Source organism: Emydura macquarii, unplaced genomic scaffold (genome assembly GCF_026122565.2).
Source record: "Emydura macquarii macquarii isolate MOO-44397 ecotype Brisbane River unplaced genomic scaffold, CSIRO-AGI_Emac_v2 contig_2636, whole genome shotgun sequence".
Lineage (NCBI taxonomy): Eukaryota > Metazoa > Chordata > Testudines > Chelidae > Emydura > Emydura macquarii.
The window spans coordinates 23,209,161-23,225,002 of NW_027132773.1; the positions used below are offsets into that span (position 1 = coordinate 23,209,161).

At 37.3% G+C, this 15,842-nt stretch overlaps 1 protein-coding gene across 3 annotated transcripts in view; it reads right to left on the minus strand.

The window, feature by feature from the left end:
• The window catches only part of CADPS2 (calcium dependent secretion activator 2), a 501,284-nt gene that overhangs the window by 159,433 nt on the left and 326,009 nt on the right, over nucleotides 1-15,842 (minus strand). For all 3 annotated transcript variants that reach the window (XM_067564292.1, XM_067564291.1, XM_067564293.1), the window contains exons 10-13: nucleotides 14,807-14,915; nucleotides 13,722-13,925; nucleotides 3,459-3,595; nucleotides 625-812 (exon numbers count right to left, since the gene is read on the minus strand). In XM_067564292.1, the coding sequence (XP_067420393.1) occupies nucleotides 625-812; nucleotides 3,459-3,595; nucleotides 13,722-13,925; nucleotides 14,807-14,915 (638 nt within the window). The remainder of the gene's footprint in view (nucleotides 1-624; nucleotides 813-3,458; nucleotides 3,596-13,721; nucleotides 13,926-14,806; nucleotides 14,916-15,842) is intronic.

A 15,842-nucleotide genomic window follows, 5' to 3' on the forward strand; every position in this document is an offset into this window, starting at 1 on the left:
CCAGTCTCCTAACCTATCTGTATGAGGGGAGGGCAGTAGGGTCCCAGCAACAGTGCTGGGACTAGGTTAACAGTGTGGAGGATTGATGGCAGCCCTCCACCAGGTGAAACAGATTACAAAGGAAAGGAGACTTGCAGTGGACAAGTTATTGCTGGAGTTGCCAGATATGTTACTTACTAAAGTTGCCACCTAGTTAAATCACATTCCTGGTGCCTACTCTGTCTTCCTTGGGTGTCTGAGAGAATGAGAATTCAGCAAAAGGGACAAGTTGATATGTTACAGGCTATGGAAGGAGCATCTGAGCTTACTGGGTGCTGCAGTATTGCTCAGACCATTTATTCAAAACACCAACTCATTAGTGCAACACAAAATGGGGAATGAAGAAAAATTCAAGGCCCAGGCACAATGCATGGGAATATATGCTTAATAAAATTGAAATGAGATTTTCTATAAGACCTATAAAAATCTCAGAACCACTGCAGAAGCTTTTCATGAACTCATCCATTTGTTTCAAGTATTAAATTTTGCTAACTGATGAGTGCAAAAACCCAAGTATAAATATCTTTCCTTTATCCATTCAGCCAAACATAATTATTTTGACTGTGTATTTACATGTTAAATTACCTATTGCCATGAACATGAGAAGCACAGAAGGCAAAGCTGTAATGGAGCAAGGTTGGGTCAATTACAGCACCATTTTCTGAATGGTCCATCAATTCATTAAGGTAGCAGAGATGGCGGTGACAGCCTCTCACACCGTAACGAGCACAATATTCATCTAATACGAAGACTTGTCCTGGGCTAAACCACCCCTAGAAGAGAAGGGGACAAATACATGCTTTTAATTAATCAGGATATTTCTCTTCATTCCACTGCTTTTAAATCAATCCAGCAAAATAGAAATGAAAGAAAATAACATTTTTGTGTGCATTACATAAACATTTCATACTAATCAAGCTGATGCTAATAATGTAGGAAATATATTAGAGTAGCTGGGCTCTAACAATAGCTCTCTTGATAACTGCGACTGAGGGTCATGGTGGAGTAACTCTTTGCAGTTCTTCAGTCTTAGTACTACTGTGAACCACATGGCTCAGAAAAAAATGCATAGATATATCCACGATTCTGTACAGAATCTAAAAAGATCACTGTCTGACAAACTATAGAATACATTAAATAAAATAAACACCTCAACGTCCTGGGATGTTTTAATGTAATTAATGATAAACTAAAAAAGAATTTTAGAAGCAAATGTTATAGTGCCTTTAGAAAGACGTTAAAAGACAAGTTCCAGATGGCCTGTTCTCTGTGACTGAATACTTAATCTGAGAGAACTGAACTAAAGTTTGACTGCTTATCCATCTTTCTTATGTAACATGTTTGTACATAACCATTTCAACGTGTATAATGTTTTATTTATTCAAAGATATACAACTAGATATTTTATGAGACTACTCATGTGAGTAAGATGAGGAGGACTAGACCTTAAATTATGAATAGACATGCTGGTGTATTACTTTGATTGGAACACTGAGGGCCTTTTTGGAAATGGATTTGCGATGATCGGCCCAAAATTGCACACACCGAAGAGGACAGGGAGGATGTCTTTGAGAAGGGAAGGAAAGTTGTACATTCTTTGAGCAAATTCAGACTGCAAAGAATTTGATCCCTGATTCAGAAAAAAACATGGACTCATCTTATGATTTGGGGAAAGGTGCCAAAATAAACTTCCAAAAACAACAGTGAGAGTGATATAAACATTGGGGTAGAGGTAATGATGGTGGGAAGATATTAATATTTTTCTCCTTTTAAACAACAGGACTTTAACTTTTCAAAAATTAAAACAAGGTGATACTTTTTTCTTTTTTTAACATTAAAAGAGATCATTGAGGAACATATAAACTAAACATTAATGTTAAGATAATTTGAAAACAACATCTTTCATTGTAAGTGACCAAAGGTTCAGAGAGGTTTTGGATGTCATTAAATAATTACAGTGGTCTAGTATCTGAAACCACCTCATTTGAATTATTTCCTATATAATCAGAATACATTAATGGTCTTAGATGTTTAAAATTTAAATGAAATAGAAATAAAAACCTTAGGAAAGAATCCTGGAAAAAATATTCACATTATAGTTCTAATTCATCCATGGTTTAACTTCACTGAAGACAATGGAGTTACGACAGAAAGGAATCTGGCCCTATGTTCTCAGTGTGACTCTCAACTTTAATTTAGGATTATTGTCTGTGTGCTCCTCACAGTTACCATCCAAAGTTGTCCAGTATAAAACTCTTAAGGCATGATCCAAATCCCACTAAAGTTATTGGGAATCTTTTCAATGCCTTCAATGAGCTTTGGACCAGATTCTGAATGTTTTTGGAGGAAATCTAGTTTTGATTCTCAACCCGCAACATTTTAAAATAATATCCAAATACAAACTCCTATCACTAAATCTGATGTGAAAACATCAATAAACAAAGATTTTCAGGAAAGAGAATATGAAAGTAAAAAAAGTAAGTGTTGTAATAACTTGCTAGGGCTCACAATTTTAAAGAGCAGGTGCTAGGTAGACTTTGATTTTGATGCTTAGAGTAAGAGATCACAACTCCAGACCTCTCAAAGTTAAAAATATGGCATTAACAAATTAGGGGATCTGATCCTGATCTTACTGACACCACTTTTACACCTGTGTAATTCCACTAACTTCCATGTAGTCACTCCTGATTTTCACAGTTTTAAATTAAATCAGAATCAGAGGGACAGGTTTAAAAAAATTTAAACTGGAAAAGCCAAGACAAAAAATGCAATATACAATAAATAAAGAGTGAAATGTGAATAACAAATATTGACAAACATCTTCTCACCTCAATTTTCCCTATTAATAATATTTTATATTTGGAAAAATATATTTCTAACTACCAATTATTGCTTTAATTTATACAGGATTTATGCTCATAGAGCTAACCCTGGCTTAGCTGATTACAACTGCCATAATTCTATTTGCCTTTTTTCCCCTATGGTTTTGATTCTATTCTTTGGTGTTTTTTTTTTTTTTTTTTTTTAAACTTTCCTAATCCATGACAGAAGAGAGAATTACAAGATAGATGACATAATGTCTGACATCTGGCAAGCTGAATTTGTACCTTAAAATGCCTGTACAGGTGTTACTAAATCCTACCACAGAGGTTTCCATTTTTATTAAAGCCTTCTGTTTTATTCAGCCCTCCCTAGAGGAGCTGATAAACTACAGTTCAGAGTCAGTTTGAGTCTATTCTCTTCTCTATTGAGTGACACAGCAGTAGTCTTCAAGTGTATAATTTTCAAATTTGAAGCCAATCCATTGGAATCCTTTATCCCAACTACAAGCACAATTATTGAATGTGTCAGAAAGAAAAGACCACTTTGTAAAAACTATTTCTCACTTTTTCATTTCTTTTATTCCATTCTGTACTCACCAAACAAGAATAGGAATCATTCAATCTATGATCCAAGGTCTGCCTCTGAAGTACTCTAAAGAGGGAAGCGTGGTCAAACTTGCAAGGATTAGCAGAAATAAACTCGTCCATGCCATGTTTCTGAGCACGATCTGCATCTGTTCACAGACAGGGAAAAACATACAGTACAGTACATGCATATGTGTATATTCTTTTAATTAATGGACTATGGCTGTCATGGAATGAAGAAGATTCTTGAAAGCATTAAAACCTGAGGGCCGAACTGAATCAACGGGACCATGCAGGTGACTTCAGTTAAAGAATCTTGTCTTAAACTAATCTGAAAAATAGCTTTATTGAATTATTTTTCTAATTGTCTATCACCATACAATCCGAATACATTACACAGATTAAATGTAATAATGGGTTTAATTAAATTGCCTGCAACTGACAGCACTCAAAGCTCCTTTTCCTTGTATTGCCCCAATCAAGCAAATGATCTAGGTAAGGGCCAGAATCAAACAAGTGCTTGATAAAAATGCCAGTTTAGAAAACCTATCTGCAAATACAATACAGTATATTTAAAATCACTCTAATAGTATGTTTCTTTTATTGCATCTTTTTAAACATCACAGATTATAAAATAAACTTATGAGTATAAACAATTTATTTCTGTGGTTTCTTGTTTATATGAGGACCTCTTGCTAATTTTAGTAAGATTACCAAGTAAATAGCCTTCCTCCATTGCAATAAAAGTTTATGCATTTATTTGCTGATGTAGGAAAGAGTATGTCTACTGCACATCAAAGTACCACTCATAGAAAACATTCACTATTGCTAGAAGCCCATTTGTCAAATGGCAAACTGGAGCAGAAATGAACACATTGGGTTGAGCTAGGTCATTTCCAGCCTTCTTTTTGTACTCTGCTTTTAATGAGACAAACCTAAATGTAGTAATGGAAAAGAGCTCCTTCAACCTCCAAGCAAAGAGTAATGAAAAAGGGAGCAGTATTTTGTGTAAATACATAGAGAAAACATGCCATCCCAAATGGCACTTCAATCAAAGGCCCAAATTTATTGTTCTTCACAGATTGCATCTTTCAACGCCTTTGAACCCCGCGGGTTTATCAAAAGACAAGCTCTAGTGATTGCTTTCATTAATGGTATGTTTTGTCAAAGTCCTCAATGTGAATTATCTACCAAGTATGGACAGAAAAAGCCTTATAGTTCCCAAAAGGACTAGTTCTGTATTAGCACATTAGCTCTGTTAGATTCTATAGACTATATTGGGGTGAACAGTCCTATCAACTTAAAAATTGACTTTCCCTTACAATAGGGTCTCAGCTTTTGTTCCTTTAAATTCAAATGTATCCTAAGTGTAATTTTGATAGCTGTACGGTAGAAACCTAAAATTTCTAAAGAAAGGGAGACAAAAGTTTATTGATTAAACCCAATTATAGAGTCAGGTTCATAATAAAACTCAATATTGATCTGTGGGCATGATGCTAACATAATCAGTCACATTTAGAAATTTAGCCCGAGATCATATTGATCCATGTCAAGTCCAACTTTCAGCTGTATTTGTAGATGGAAGAATTATTTAATTCAAGCTGAAGGATCTGCAGCATCATATCTTGAAAAGATGCACAAACTAATTCATATCACTTGGCTTTGCATTGTCAAAGCAAGAGTCAAATCCATGTGACAGATTTCACCAAGGTGGATGTAGCAAATAAACAGTGTGACAGTACATTGACGATTTAAGGTATGAGATGATCATCTACAGAAATAGCAGCATATTATTTCTTAGTATTTAAGAACCAAAAGCATGTATGATTTAAAGATTAACATTTGTTTCCTGAATATAAATACTCTGCTATTAATCACAAACTTAGAACTTATTTCATACATAGTAATCGGAAGTGTTCTTTCTTAAATATAAGTGGTAAATAGTTTAAACTTATTTAAAATATTAATTCAAAGAGATACAGTTGTACATCAGCAAGATTACATTTGATTCAAAGTATTAAACTATGATGGGAAGTTCTTTTGAATATTGTTTCCAAAGCATTCTGCAGTCATAGAAATATTTCCCCAGACACAATCTGTGTTAATGTAATGAAAAGAATTTTTCCGCATTTCTTAGTAAGCATTGCTTCTTGTATAAATATCTACTTTACTGAGCTTTTTTTTTTTTTTTTTTTTTTTTTAAACATTACAGCAGGTCACAGAAAAAAGAATACATAATGTTCCTTAGTGCTGTGTCTCTTGTGCATAACATACACAGCAGCAGCTTGCTGAAACTTTTGGGACTTAATTCTTCTCTGCATAATTACATGCACAAGATCTTTTTTCTTTTTTTAAAAAGAGTATACATTTCTTTTGATGATTAATTTGAAACAGGTAGAGTGTGTGTTACACAATGAGGCTTTGACCGAACATCCAGATGCATTAATATGGGCACTTGAACATATATGAAGTTCTGCTGAAGTCAATGGTGTCTGTGATAGCAGATCCAGATACAGGATAAATTGGGAAATACAAGCAAAACGTTTTCAGAAATACATACTTATTGGTACTTGGTCCTAAGAAATACCCATTTTCCATCAATAATGCATCTTATATTTTTCTTCAAAAGTCAATAAAAACCTTAGTGTAATAATATCAAACATGAAATGGAAATCTATCACTCAATATTAAAAAAAAAAAAAAGAAAAGAATGGTTAAAACGTACCTTTACCAGCTACAGGAGAGCAGGAAATAAAAAAAAAAGTTTGTCACACACTATATTCCATTTACTCTACAGTACTTATACTCTAGAAACTGTTCATCTTTTCCAATTCTTTCCCCACAAAATATAAAAATAAAATAAACTTGAACTGTAAAGTTTAAAAACATAAAACTTGTTTGGAAGAGTAAAACAGGGATAAATACTTCATGGCTGTAGTTTCAAAATGCGACTAGCATTACATTTTAGCACAATTTAGAATAATAATTTGTTCTATCAGATACTTGAAGACATGAGCTTGAGACTTTCTGGTTTATCCACGAAAGTAAACGTGACACCATGACCACCATAACGATATATGAAAAATGCAATTCCTTTTTAACCTCTATTCACTTCCATGAATTTATGGGGGAAAAAACATAAGCAAGATTGAAATTGCTCCGGTTTATTTTCAGTTCATATTTGATTCCCCCCCCGCCCCCTCCTTCAACAATAATTGCTGTGTGACCCCTAGATTAGGTACATGTGAAATTAACATGCCCTTTTCTGTCCAGGAACTATAAATAGGTTAATTATTTAATTTAATAGACTATAGGGCTTGATCGAACTTCCACTAAAAATCAATGAAAAGGCTCCACTGATTTCAACAGGAGTTGAATCAGGCCCTTAGTCTTTAGTGAATGTTTCTGACATGTTTGGAAGAAAGAAACTGGTCCACAAACAAAAATAAGCTAGGAGTGACTGAAAATGAAGCGCTACCTTGTTACTATGTAATTGGCATTTTTTTATGATCCAAATTCAAATATAATGGCAGTTACACTTTTATTTATTAAAATTAAGAAGAATGAAATTTCCCCCCATTTAGATTCTAAAAAGAGTTCTAAATTTTCAAAAAAATATTTCCTAGCTTACCTTTATTATAAAAAAATATTTGTGTATATGTTGATGAAACTGTAATTCACCATTCTGATACCAGGTATCAGGAAAACCCTAGGTTATAGGAAGCCTGATAAACAACCAATGGGGCCACTAGACGATTGAGATGCTAAAGGAGCACTCAAGAAGGATAAGGTTACTGTGGAGAAACTAAATTAATTCTTTGCATAGGTCTTCATGGCTGAGGATGTGAGGGAGATTCCCATACCTGAACATTCTTTTTAGGTGACAAATCTGAGGAACTGTCCCAGACTGAGTTGTCATTAGAGGTGGTTTCGGAACAAATTGATAAATTAAACAGTAATAAGTCACCAGGATCAGATGGTATCCACCCAAGAGTTCTGAAGGAACTCAAATAGGACATTGCAGAACTAAGTGAAGTATGTAACCTATCATGTAAATCAGCTTCTGTACTGGAGGATTGGAGGATAGCTAATGTGATGCCAATTTTTAAAAAAAGGCTCCAGCAGTGATCCCAGCAATTATAAGCTGATAAACCTAACTTCAATACCAGACAAATTGATTGAAACTTTAGCAGAGAACAGAATTCTCAGATATATAGATGAATACGATTTGTTGGGGGAAGAGTGTATTTAGTGTATTTAGATTTTCAGAAAGCCTTTGACAAGGTCCCTCACCAAAGTTCCAGAGGGGTAGCCGTGTTAGTCTGTATACAGCAAAAACAACTAGAGTTCTGTAGCATTAAATTTGTTAGTCTTTAAAGTGCTACAGAACTCTCGTTGTTTTTCCCTCACCAAAGGCTCTTAAGCAAAGTAAGTGGAATAAAAGGGAATGTTCTCTCCTGGATCAGTAACTGGTTAAAAGATAGGAAACAAAGGGTAGGAATAAATGGTCAGTTTTCAGAATGGAGGGAGATAAATAGTGGTGTCCCCCAGGAGTCTGCACTAGGACCAGTACTGTTCAACATATTCATAAATGATCTGGAAAAAAGGGTAAACAATGAGGTGGCAAAATTTGCAGATGATACAAAACTACTCAAGATAGTTAAGTTCAAAGCAGACTGTAAAGAGTTACAAAGGGATTTCACCGAACTGGGTGACTGGGCAACAAAATGGCAGATGAAATTCAATGTTGATAAATGCAAAGTAATGCACATTGAAAAATATAATCCCAACTATACATACAAAATGATGGGGTTGAAATTAGCTGTTACTACTCAAGAAAGATCTTGGAGTCATTGTGGATAGCTCTCTGAAAGCATCCACTCAATGTGCAGCTGCAGTCAGAAAAGCAAACAGAATGTTGGGAATCATTAGGAAAGGGATAGATAATAAGACAGAAACTATTGTATTGCCTCTTTGTAAATCCATGGTATGCCCACATCTTGAATACTACTTGCAGCTCTGTTTGCTCCATCTCAAAAAAGATATATTGGAATTGGAAATGGTGCTGAAAAGGGCAACTAAAACGATTAGGGGTATGGAAAAGCTTCCATATGAGGAGAGATTAATAAAACTGGGCCTTTTCAGCTTGGAAAAGAGACAACTAAGGGGGATATGAGAGAGGTCTATAAAATCATGACTGGTAAAGTAAAAAGGAAGTGTTATTTACTCCTTCTCATAACACAAAAACTAGGAATCATCAAATGAAATTAATAGGCAGCAAGTTTAAAATGAATAAAAGGAAGTATTTCTTCACGGAACACAAAGTCTGTGGAACTCCTTGCCAGAGGATGGTGTGAAGGCCAAGAATATATCAGAGATCAGAAAAGAACTAGGTCCATCAACGGCTATTAGAGAGGATAGGCAGGGGTTGCTGTTTGCCAGAGGCTAAGAATAGCCGACAGGATGGATCATTTGATGATTTCCAGTTCTAATCATTTCCTCTGAAGCACCTGGCATTGGCCACTGTCAGAAGGCAGGATACTTGGCCAGATGGACAACTGGTTTGACCCAGTATGGCCATTCTTAGGTACAGAACACTTGCAGAAGATATAGGGCAACTCTTAAGAATATATAACATACCAATCTTTTAGAAGTCTGCTAATAAACTGCTTTAAACTTTTCTGGTTTAAAGATACGTGGATATTTATTCAAAGCTGCACATATCAGAATTTTTTCCAAGTAATGTGTGTTAAAATATGCAATCTTTAAATTTAAGATGTAATCCCAGATTCAACCAAGCGTTTATGCACGTGCCTAACTTGAAGCATTTTAATAGTCCCAACCTTACTTATGGATAGACTTTGCAAAAGTAGAAGTAAAGTAAAACCATAATTCCTGATTTCACCCAGCTGTTAATATGAAGTTAATGGAAATTCAGCATGTGCTTAAGATTAAGCATGTGTTTGAGTGATTTGCTCAATCCGGATGGATTAAGTACATGTTTAAGTGCTTTGCTGAGTCAGGGCATTAATCAGTAAAAGCATGTTTTGTTTATTTAATATGAGCTTTTCTCTTCAACCCACAGTGACTTCAAACAGAGTATGACAGCAGAGTCAGTGTGACTTGAGCTGCATCAGCTCGTGTGTGATGATATGAGAGGCTGGTAGCACTGCCTATTATTAAGGTTGTTCAACACTTATCATTGTAAGACCCTGATTTCAGTTGCTTATAACTCTGTACAACTTTAACTGTTTGCGCTGAAATTGTCCATATCAGGTGTCTGCCTCAGGTTGTTTTTTGGGGGGGGAAAGCTTCAGTCAAAATGGTTCAGCTATTTCTGAGGATGAGGCTAGGGAAAAAATTGTTGTTTTTCCTATGTTAAAATATTCTGGTGCTTTTTTAAAGTTCTAGTACCTTCATACTTTGGAGCAGGGATTTGAAATTTGGCAGGGGAGTGGCCATTGCACCAGAGATGTGCCTTTTGCCATCCTTGTGAAAATCTGCCCAAATTTGGCCAAATTATAAGTCTTAGAAAAACTGCAGTTTGCCTCTGCTCAGTAAAGACTCGTTAGAGTTTAACAGCTAAAATTTCCAGATTCCACCCTCACTGAGCACACTCAAGCTTCTCACAGATCTGGTGCTAACCAGAGTGTGCATATGCCATCCCCACAAAATGACTGTGCATTACAGCCACTCACAGCTGCTGCATGTTCCACAGGCACATCCCCACAAAGAAACTGAGCATGCTTCCGTCAGCCCAGGGCTATGCAGGGCTCAGAAACACTTTCCCTGTAATGACCGCTCTGGGCCAGGGTAGGTCTGGGCACTGGAACTGAGAACAGGGTGCCTGTCTTTCCTGAGCTTTCAGCACCATCCTCAACTCCTCCCCTCTACCTTGCTGGCACCCAAGCAACCTGGAGGAGGACAAAAGCTGGGAGGCAAAGGAGTAGATTGGGACAAGGAATCTGGTGAAACTGGGAGCAGGGGAGAGGGAGAAACTGTTAATGGTACTGGCTGAACAAGGAGACTGGCACTAGGAACCAATGTGCATGTGGGAGAACTAGCTGGGGAGAGGAGAGACAGATCTGACAAGGAGCTGGAGTGCTGGAGGAGAACTGGGACTGGCCGAGAAAAGAGACTGGAACAAGGAACCAGGGAACGGGTGGAGGAACTAAGATTGGATGAGGTTCCCAAGGAGAGATTGGGATTTACAGCCAGTGTGGAGAGGGAGTAGAGAGAGAGATGGGACAAGGCACTGGGAGGGAGGAACTGTGACAAGCTAAGCAAAGAGACTGGGATGGGGTGTAATGAAGTAGAGAGACTGTGAGTCAGGCTGGAAATTAGGCATCAAGACAGTGAGCCTAAAGGGGGAGACAAGAACTGGCTGGACAAGGAGACTTAGACTGAGACAAGGAGCCCAAGATGAGGAAGGGATAGGCTGTAGACCATAGGGCAGCAGAGATCAAGCTTCTGAGGAATGGACAGAAGCAGAGGTGTGCATTGGGGGAGGGGCAAAGAGGGGCACAGATCCTCCCAATTGGCAGAGGCACAGAACTCCTCTGATCCCAGGGCAGGAGCCAACAGAGTTCTTAGCTGCATCGCTGGGCAGCCAGATGCCCTCCTCCAGGAGCCCGCATTCTCCGGAGCTCACCCACCCCATCCCTTTCTCTGCCTCTAACAATCAGCAGCTGAAGTGATACAGAGAGTGACAATCCTCCTAACCAATAGTAGCAAGGCAGTGAGCAGAGCCTCTGGGGGGTGGGGCAAGCAGGAAGGAGTCAGTTGAAGGGGAAGCACAGGGTCCCTGGTGGTGGGAGCATAGGGTCCCCCATGGTAGAGGTGCAAAGGAGTCTGGAAGCACAGGGTCCCCAGTGGGGCCAAGGGGGAGAGTGAACTCCTCTGGCCGCGGGCTGTGGCGGCAGCATAGAATGTGCCCCTCCAAAAGGGGTCACATTTTTTGCATACCCTTGGACAGAAGAGTCCTTGCCCACTAGAGAACACGCCTCTTTGGAGTCTGGAATAGAACCCAAGATTCCAAAGTCTCACCATTCCTTTGCTGTCAGGAAATATCTGTGAATTCCACTGATGAAGCATATGTCTCATCCCCTTCTACTGATGGTCCACATAGAGAATGACAATCTACTATTGGTATCAGTTAGTTCGTTAACCAAGTCATAGAGGTCTCTACGATGGATCTAAAAGTCCCATTCCTGCTGATGAACTGCTTGGTTGTTAATGTGATGCCACATGATGGAATTTCTGTTTTTTCAATTCACTTCTTTAAACAAACTAGGAAATTAGAGGAAAAAACCCCTCCAACATTTAAAAGAATATCATTATGGTTGAAAAGACAAGAACTCAGACGTTAGGAAATGTCAGAATTAGGGTTGCCAGTGCAACCTTAATTCAATCCCCTTGTGCATATGCATGATGGTACAGTCTGGAATTACAGGATCACTTACTGTTTTTTCCACAAGATCCACAGCTGTTGCTGCAAGGGCCATCTCTTCCTCCTTCCCAGAGAGGCATAAGTGCCAGCGGGTGAATCCCAAGTACTTACTCCAGCATCCAGTGTTACTAATTGCATAGGTGGGGCAGTGGGTGGGCTAGACCCACTGAACTCTTGTCTTCTTGCTACACACACAGTCCTCTGCTGAATGGTGTTAGGATGGACTTTCAGAGTACTGGCTGTTGGCATTAACACCTCATTGAGAGGCATGGGGTAGTCCATCTCTCTTAACAACGTTGTTTCAGGCTTTATGCACACTCAGCCAGACACCACTTTATTGGTTATAGTTGGGTCATGTTTTGAGCTTTTCTTCACAATGAGGCTAGAAGCTTCCTTTCTTTTCAAATGAAATTCTGACATAATCAGATGACACCAAGAGCTGAACCCTAGGCACTGGCCTATAGTACTTATGCCTTAATCCAGCCCTTCATTTCCCCCATATTCATTTTTCTGCCCTCTCACAAACCTAAAAATAAGAACTTAGAAGAAGAATGGATGGACAGGAGGTTGGGTGATTTTCAGTTGGGGAGAAAGGGGAATGTGTCAGGACAACTTATTGTAAACATCAGCACTGTTGAATATTTTTCCAAATTCAGTCTGAACCATGTGGTTCTCCTGCCATCACTATATGTATTTTTGCAATGTCAACCATGGGGTATTGCATATCCTTATATGTATTTTCTGCTTTGTCAGTTCTCTTTTTCTCTGTGATCTAATATTTTTTGTAATATTCATATTGAATTTTTGCAGGGATTTTTTATTTTATTCCTTTCATTTTCCTACAAAAGAGGACCAAAATTACTTAGGCTTCAAACCTGCAAACTCAAAAAATTGACTGGTTTTATGTACATAAGTAATCCCATTTAATTCAAAGAGGAGGAGATTATTATTTCAGATAGAGATTCTTAACTGAGGAGGGGATCTGGAAACGTAAATAATACTCTATATGCTCAGACTATTATTCCAAATCCTATGGTAAGGGGTGCTAATACAAGAAGATAGCAAAATAAATGGATAGATGTAAAAATGCAAAAGTAAAACTTCCACCCATAAAACAACTGATTTTACCAAGCTATAATTTTAAAAAGATGGATTTTTTGTTTTAATAATTGTACATAATTAAAAAACCATTCAGGATATCAAACATTTATATAAAGGCATCTGTAGTTTCATCAATATCAATCTAATACTATATAATTATATAGAAGTTCTAATACACATTTATTTATATCTTGATTTTCTTTGAAGCCATATATTTTCATAACAACTTTTTCTTCTTTAACGCTTTAAAAATTTAACACATAATTTAGTAACCTCTTGGGACATATGAAGCCATGCAGCGCATCTAGGCCCAACCATCTCTCTATCTTATGTTTCTTTAACATATTTGTATACTATATTTGGGTATATAGGAAAGTGGATTATAAATCTAATGGATTGTTAAGGCTAAAATGATGCTTTCCAGTGATCACTGTAATGGTTAGCACTTAGAAAAATATATTCTACACCAAATGCTATCTCCAGGGCAATATGTTGTTCAACATTAACAAATACAAAGTTAATTGTTATATTTTCATAATTTACAATAGCAATAATGACCTCTAAATCAGACATTCCTTGGCTGTTAATGATACTCTGAGTTAAAGAGCTTTCAGCTAAGAACAAACTAGCAGGAAACAATCTCCTTGAGAATCAGTCCAACTTAATTAATCTTCACTGAGGGAGCCACTCCATGCTTCACTTATTAAAAATTAAAAAATACTTACAAAGTTGTGATAAATCCATTTGGACATTTCCTCCTTTTGGATTAATCTTCTGTGCTTGATTTGCAGGAATGGGTTTATATGACTGGCCCGTTGCTCTGTACATTGCTTGAACCCATAGTATTCTATCCTGGTCATCATCACTGGCAAATATTACAGTATCTCCTTCTTTAACAGCATTGAAAAACATTTGACCACCCTGAAGACCTGCAAAAATAGATAGCAAAATAAAATACAAACACACAACTGCACCAGTGATTTTTAATATTAATATTGAATACATATTTGGTATGTTAACTAACTGGATGCCAATATTTTTAAGATCATCATATAAATTAAATAAGTATTTGAGCTCGAGAAACATGAGAAATTTGTAGCACAGCTATTAAATGGCAGCATGTAGACATAATATACACAGGCCATGAAAAGAGAGATTCAGGCATGTGGGTCATTTCTTAGCCCTAATCTTAATCTGTTTCCCACTGGAGCCAAGAATGAGAGAGACTAATAATATTATTTAGCATTTATATATGACTTTTCATCTACAAACCACTGCACAAACAAATTAAACAAGCTTCTCAACATCCCTGGTATATAGGTAATTTTGATTATTCCTGTTTTACATGTCCAGAAATTGAGGCCGAGATGTTAATTGATTTGCTCAATCAGGATTATAACCTATGAGTTCCTGGCTTCTGATTCTGGTCTAAATCTACTCGACTATACCAACTCTTTCAATGTTGAAATGAGTGCCATTAGATTAACAGACTTCATTCAGTAGAGTTCTCTTGAGTTCTCTCTGTCTGTCAAAGTTTACTATGAATACTAACAATAAAAGAAGAAAGAGGAAGATATTGGTTTACTGTGTTTCCCCCAGAGGTGTATTTTTGTTTTTATTTTTAGTGCAAGTGGCCCTGTGACCTTTTGGACACCTTAGTTTGAATTTTTTTGACCTTCCTTCTGTCAACAAACGTCCTTCTTTCTTAAGCATGATTTCCCTACTAGAAAATCCCAAAAGATAATAAGAAAGTAAAATGAATCTACTATTGTACATACTTGTAATACTTTTGTAATAGCATGAAGAATACCTGGGTGAGGAGCTGTATAATCCACAGTGTATCCTTCAAGCTGCATTAATTCCTGAGGCTCAGATTTCTTTTCTCTGTAACTGCACATTGCAAATGTGTACTGGCTTACCTGAATAAGAACAAGAGTTTTGGTTTGTTACATTGCATTTCGTATGTTTACATGCCAGCAGCCAACTGAGTGGTGTTTACACAACACAAACAACAATACACACATACAGAAAGCAGAAGTAGCTCTTAGTCCGTCAAAGGCAGTTTGCAAATGAGAGATGTATTAAAGAAATATTTCAACCAGTGCAAAATTTCCAGTGCCCTTCTCTCCTTCTGCTAAGGATAGGCAAAGAAGCCTAGATCACACATGCTTGCAAGTTTTTCCAACAAAACGTATTCTGCCGTATAATTTTCAAGAAAGTCTCAGGATCACTCAGTTTGATAGAAGTGAAATTACAGGGGTCTGATGGAGGAAGCACTTGGTACAGACACCTAAATGCTCAAAACGAGGGGTTGAGAAAGTCATACTCTCTAAGAGGCTCAGTTGCCAGGAGACTAGAAGCAGACTACCTTGTGGAAAAGACACTATTGACAAGGGCAGGGGGAGGGGGCGGGGAGGGGGCCGGTTGCCACCACATGATCAGCCAATGGGGATAAATGAGTGCAATCTGGTCACTCCTAATAAATAGAGGTAAGAGCCAGCTATAGCCTGTAGCATGGAGAAGAAGGGAACCCCAAGTTTCACACAGGGCTGAGGAAGGAGAGCTATGATGGAACTTTTGAATCTTTATCTAAATCAACTTTTTCAGATTTATTGAATCAGTACACAATTCACTAACAACCCTCATCTGAGGTCAAATTCCAGTAGCTGATTTCAGCTGAATTCAAGGGGATCTGCAGGTGCTTGGTCAAATTATGCATCACATCTTCAAAAAAGCAACAGATCAATAGCTCACTACATTTTCAAAACGGTGCATGTACATTTTGGTGTGAGACTTCTGCTGGAATTAATCAGAGCTTTGACATGCTCAGATGAAAGGTACAGTAT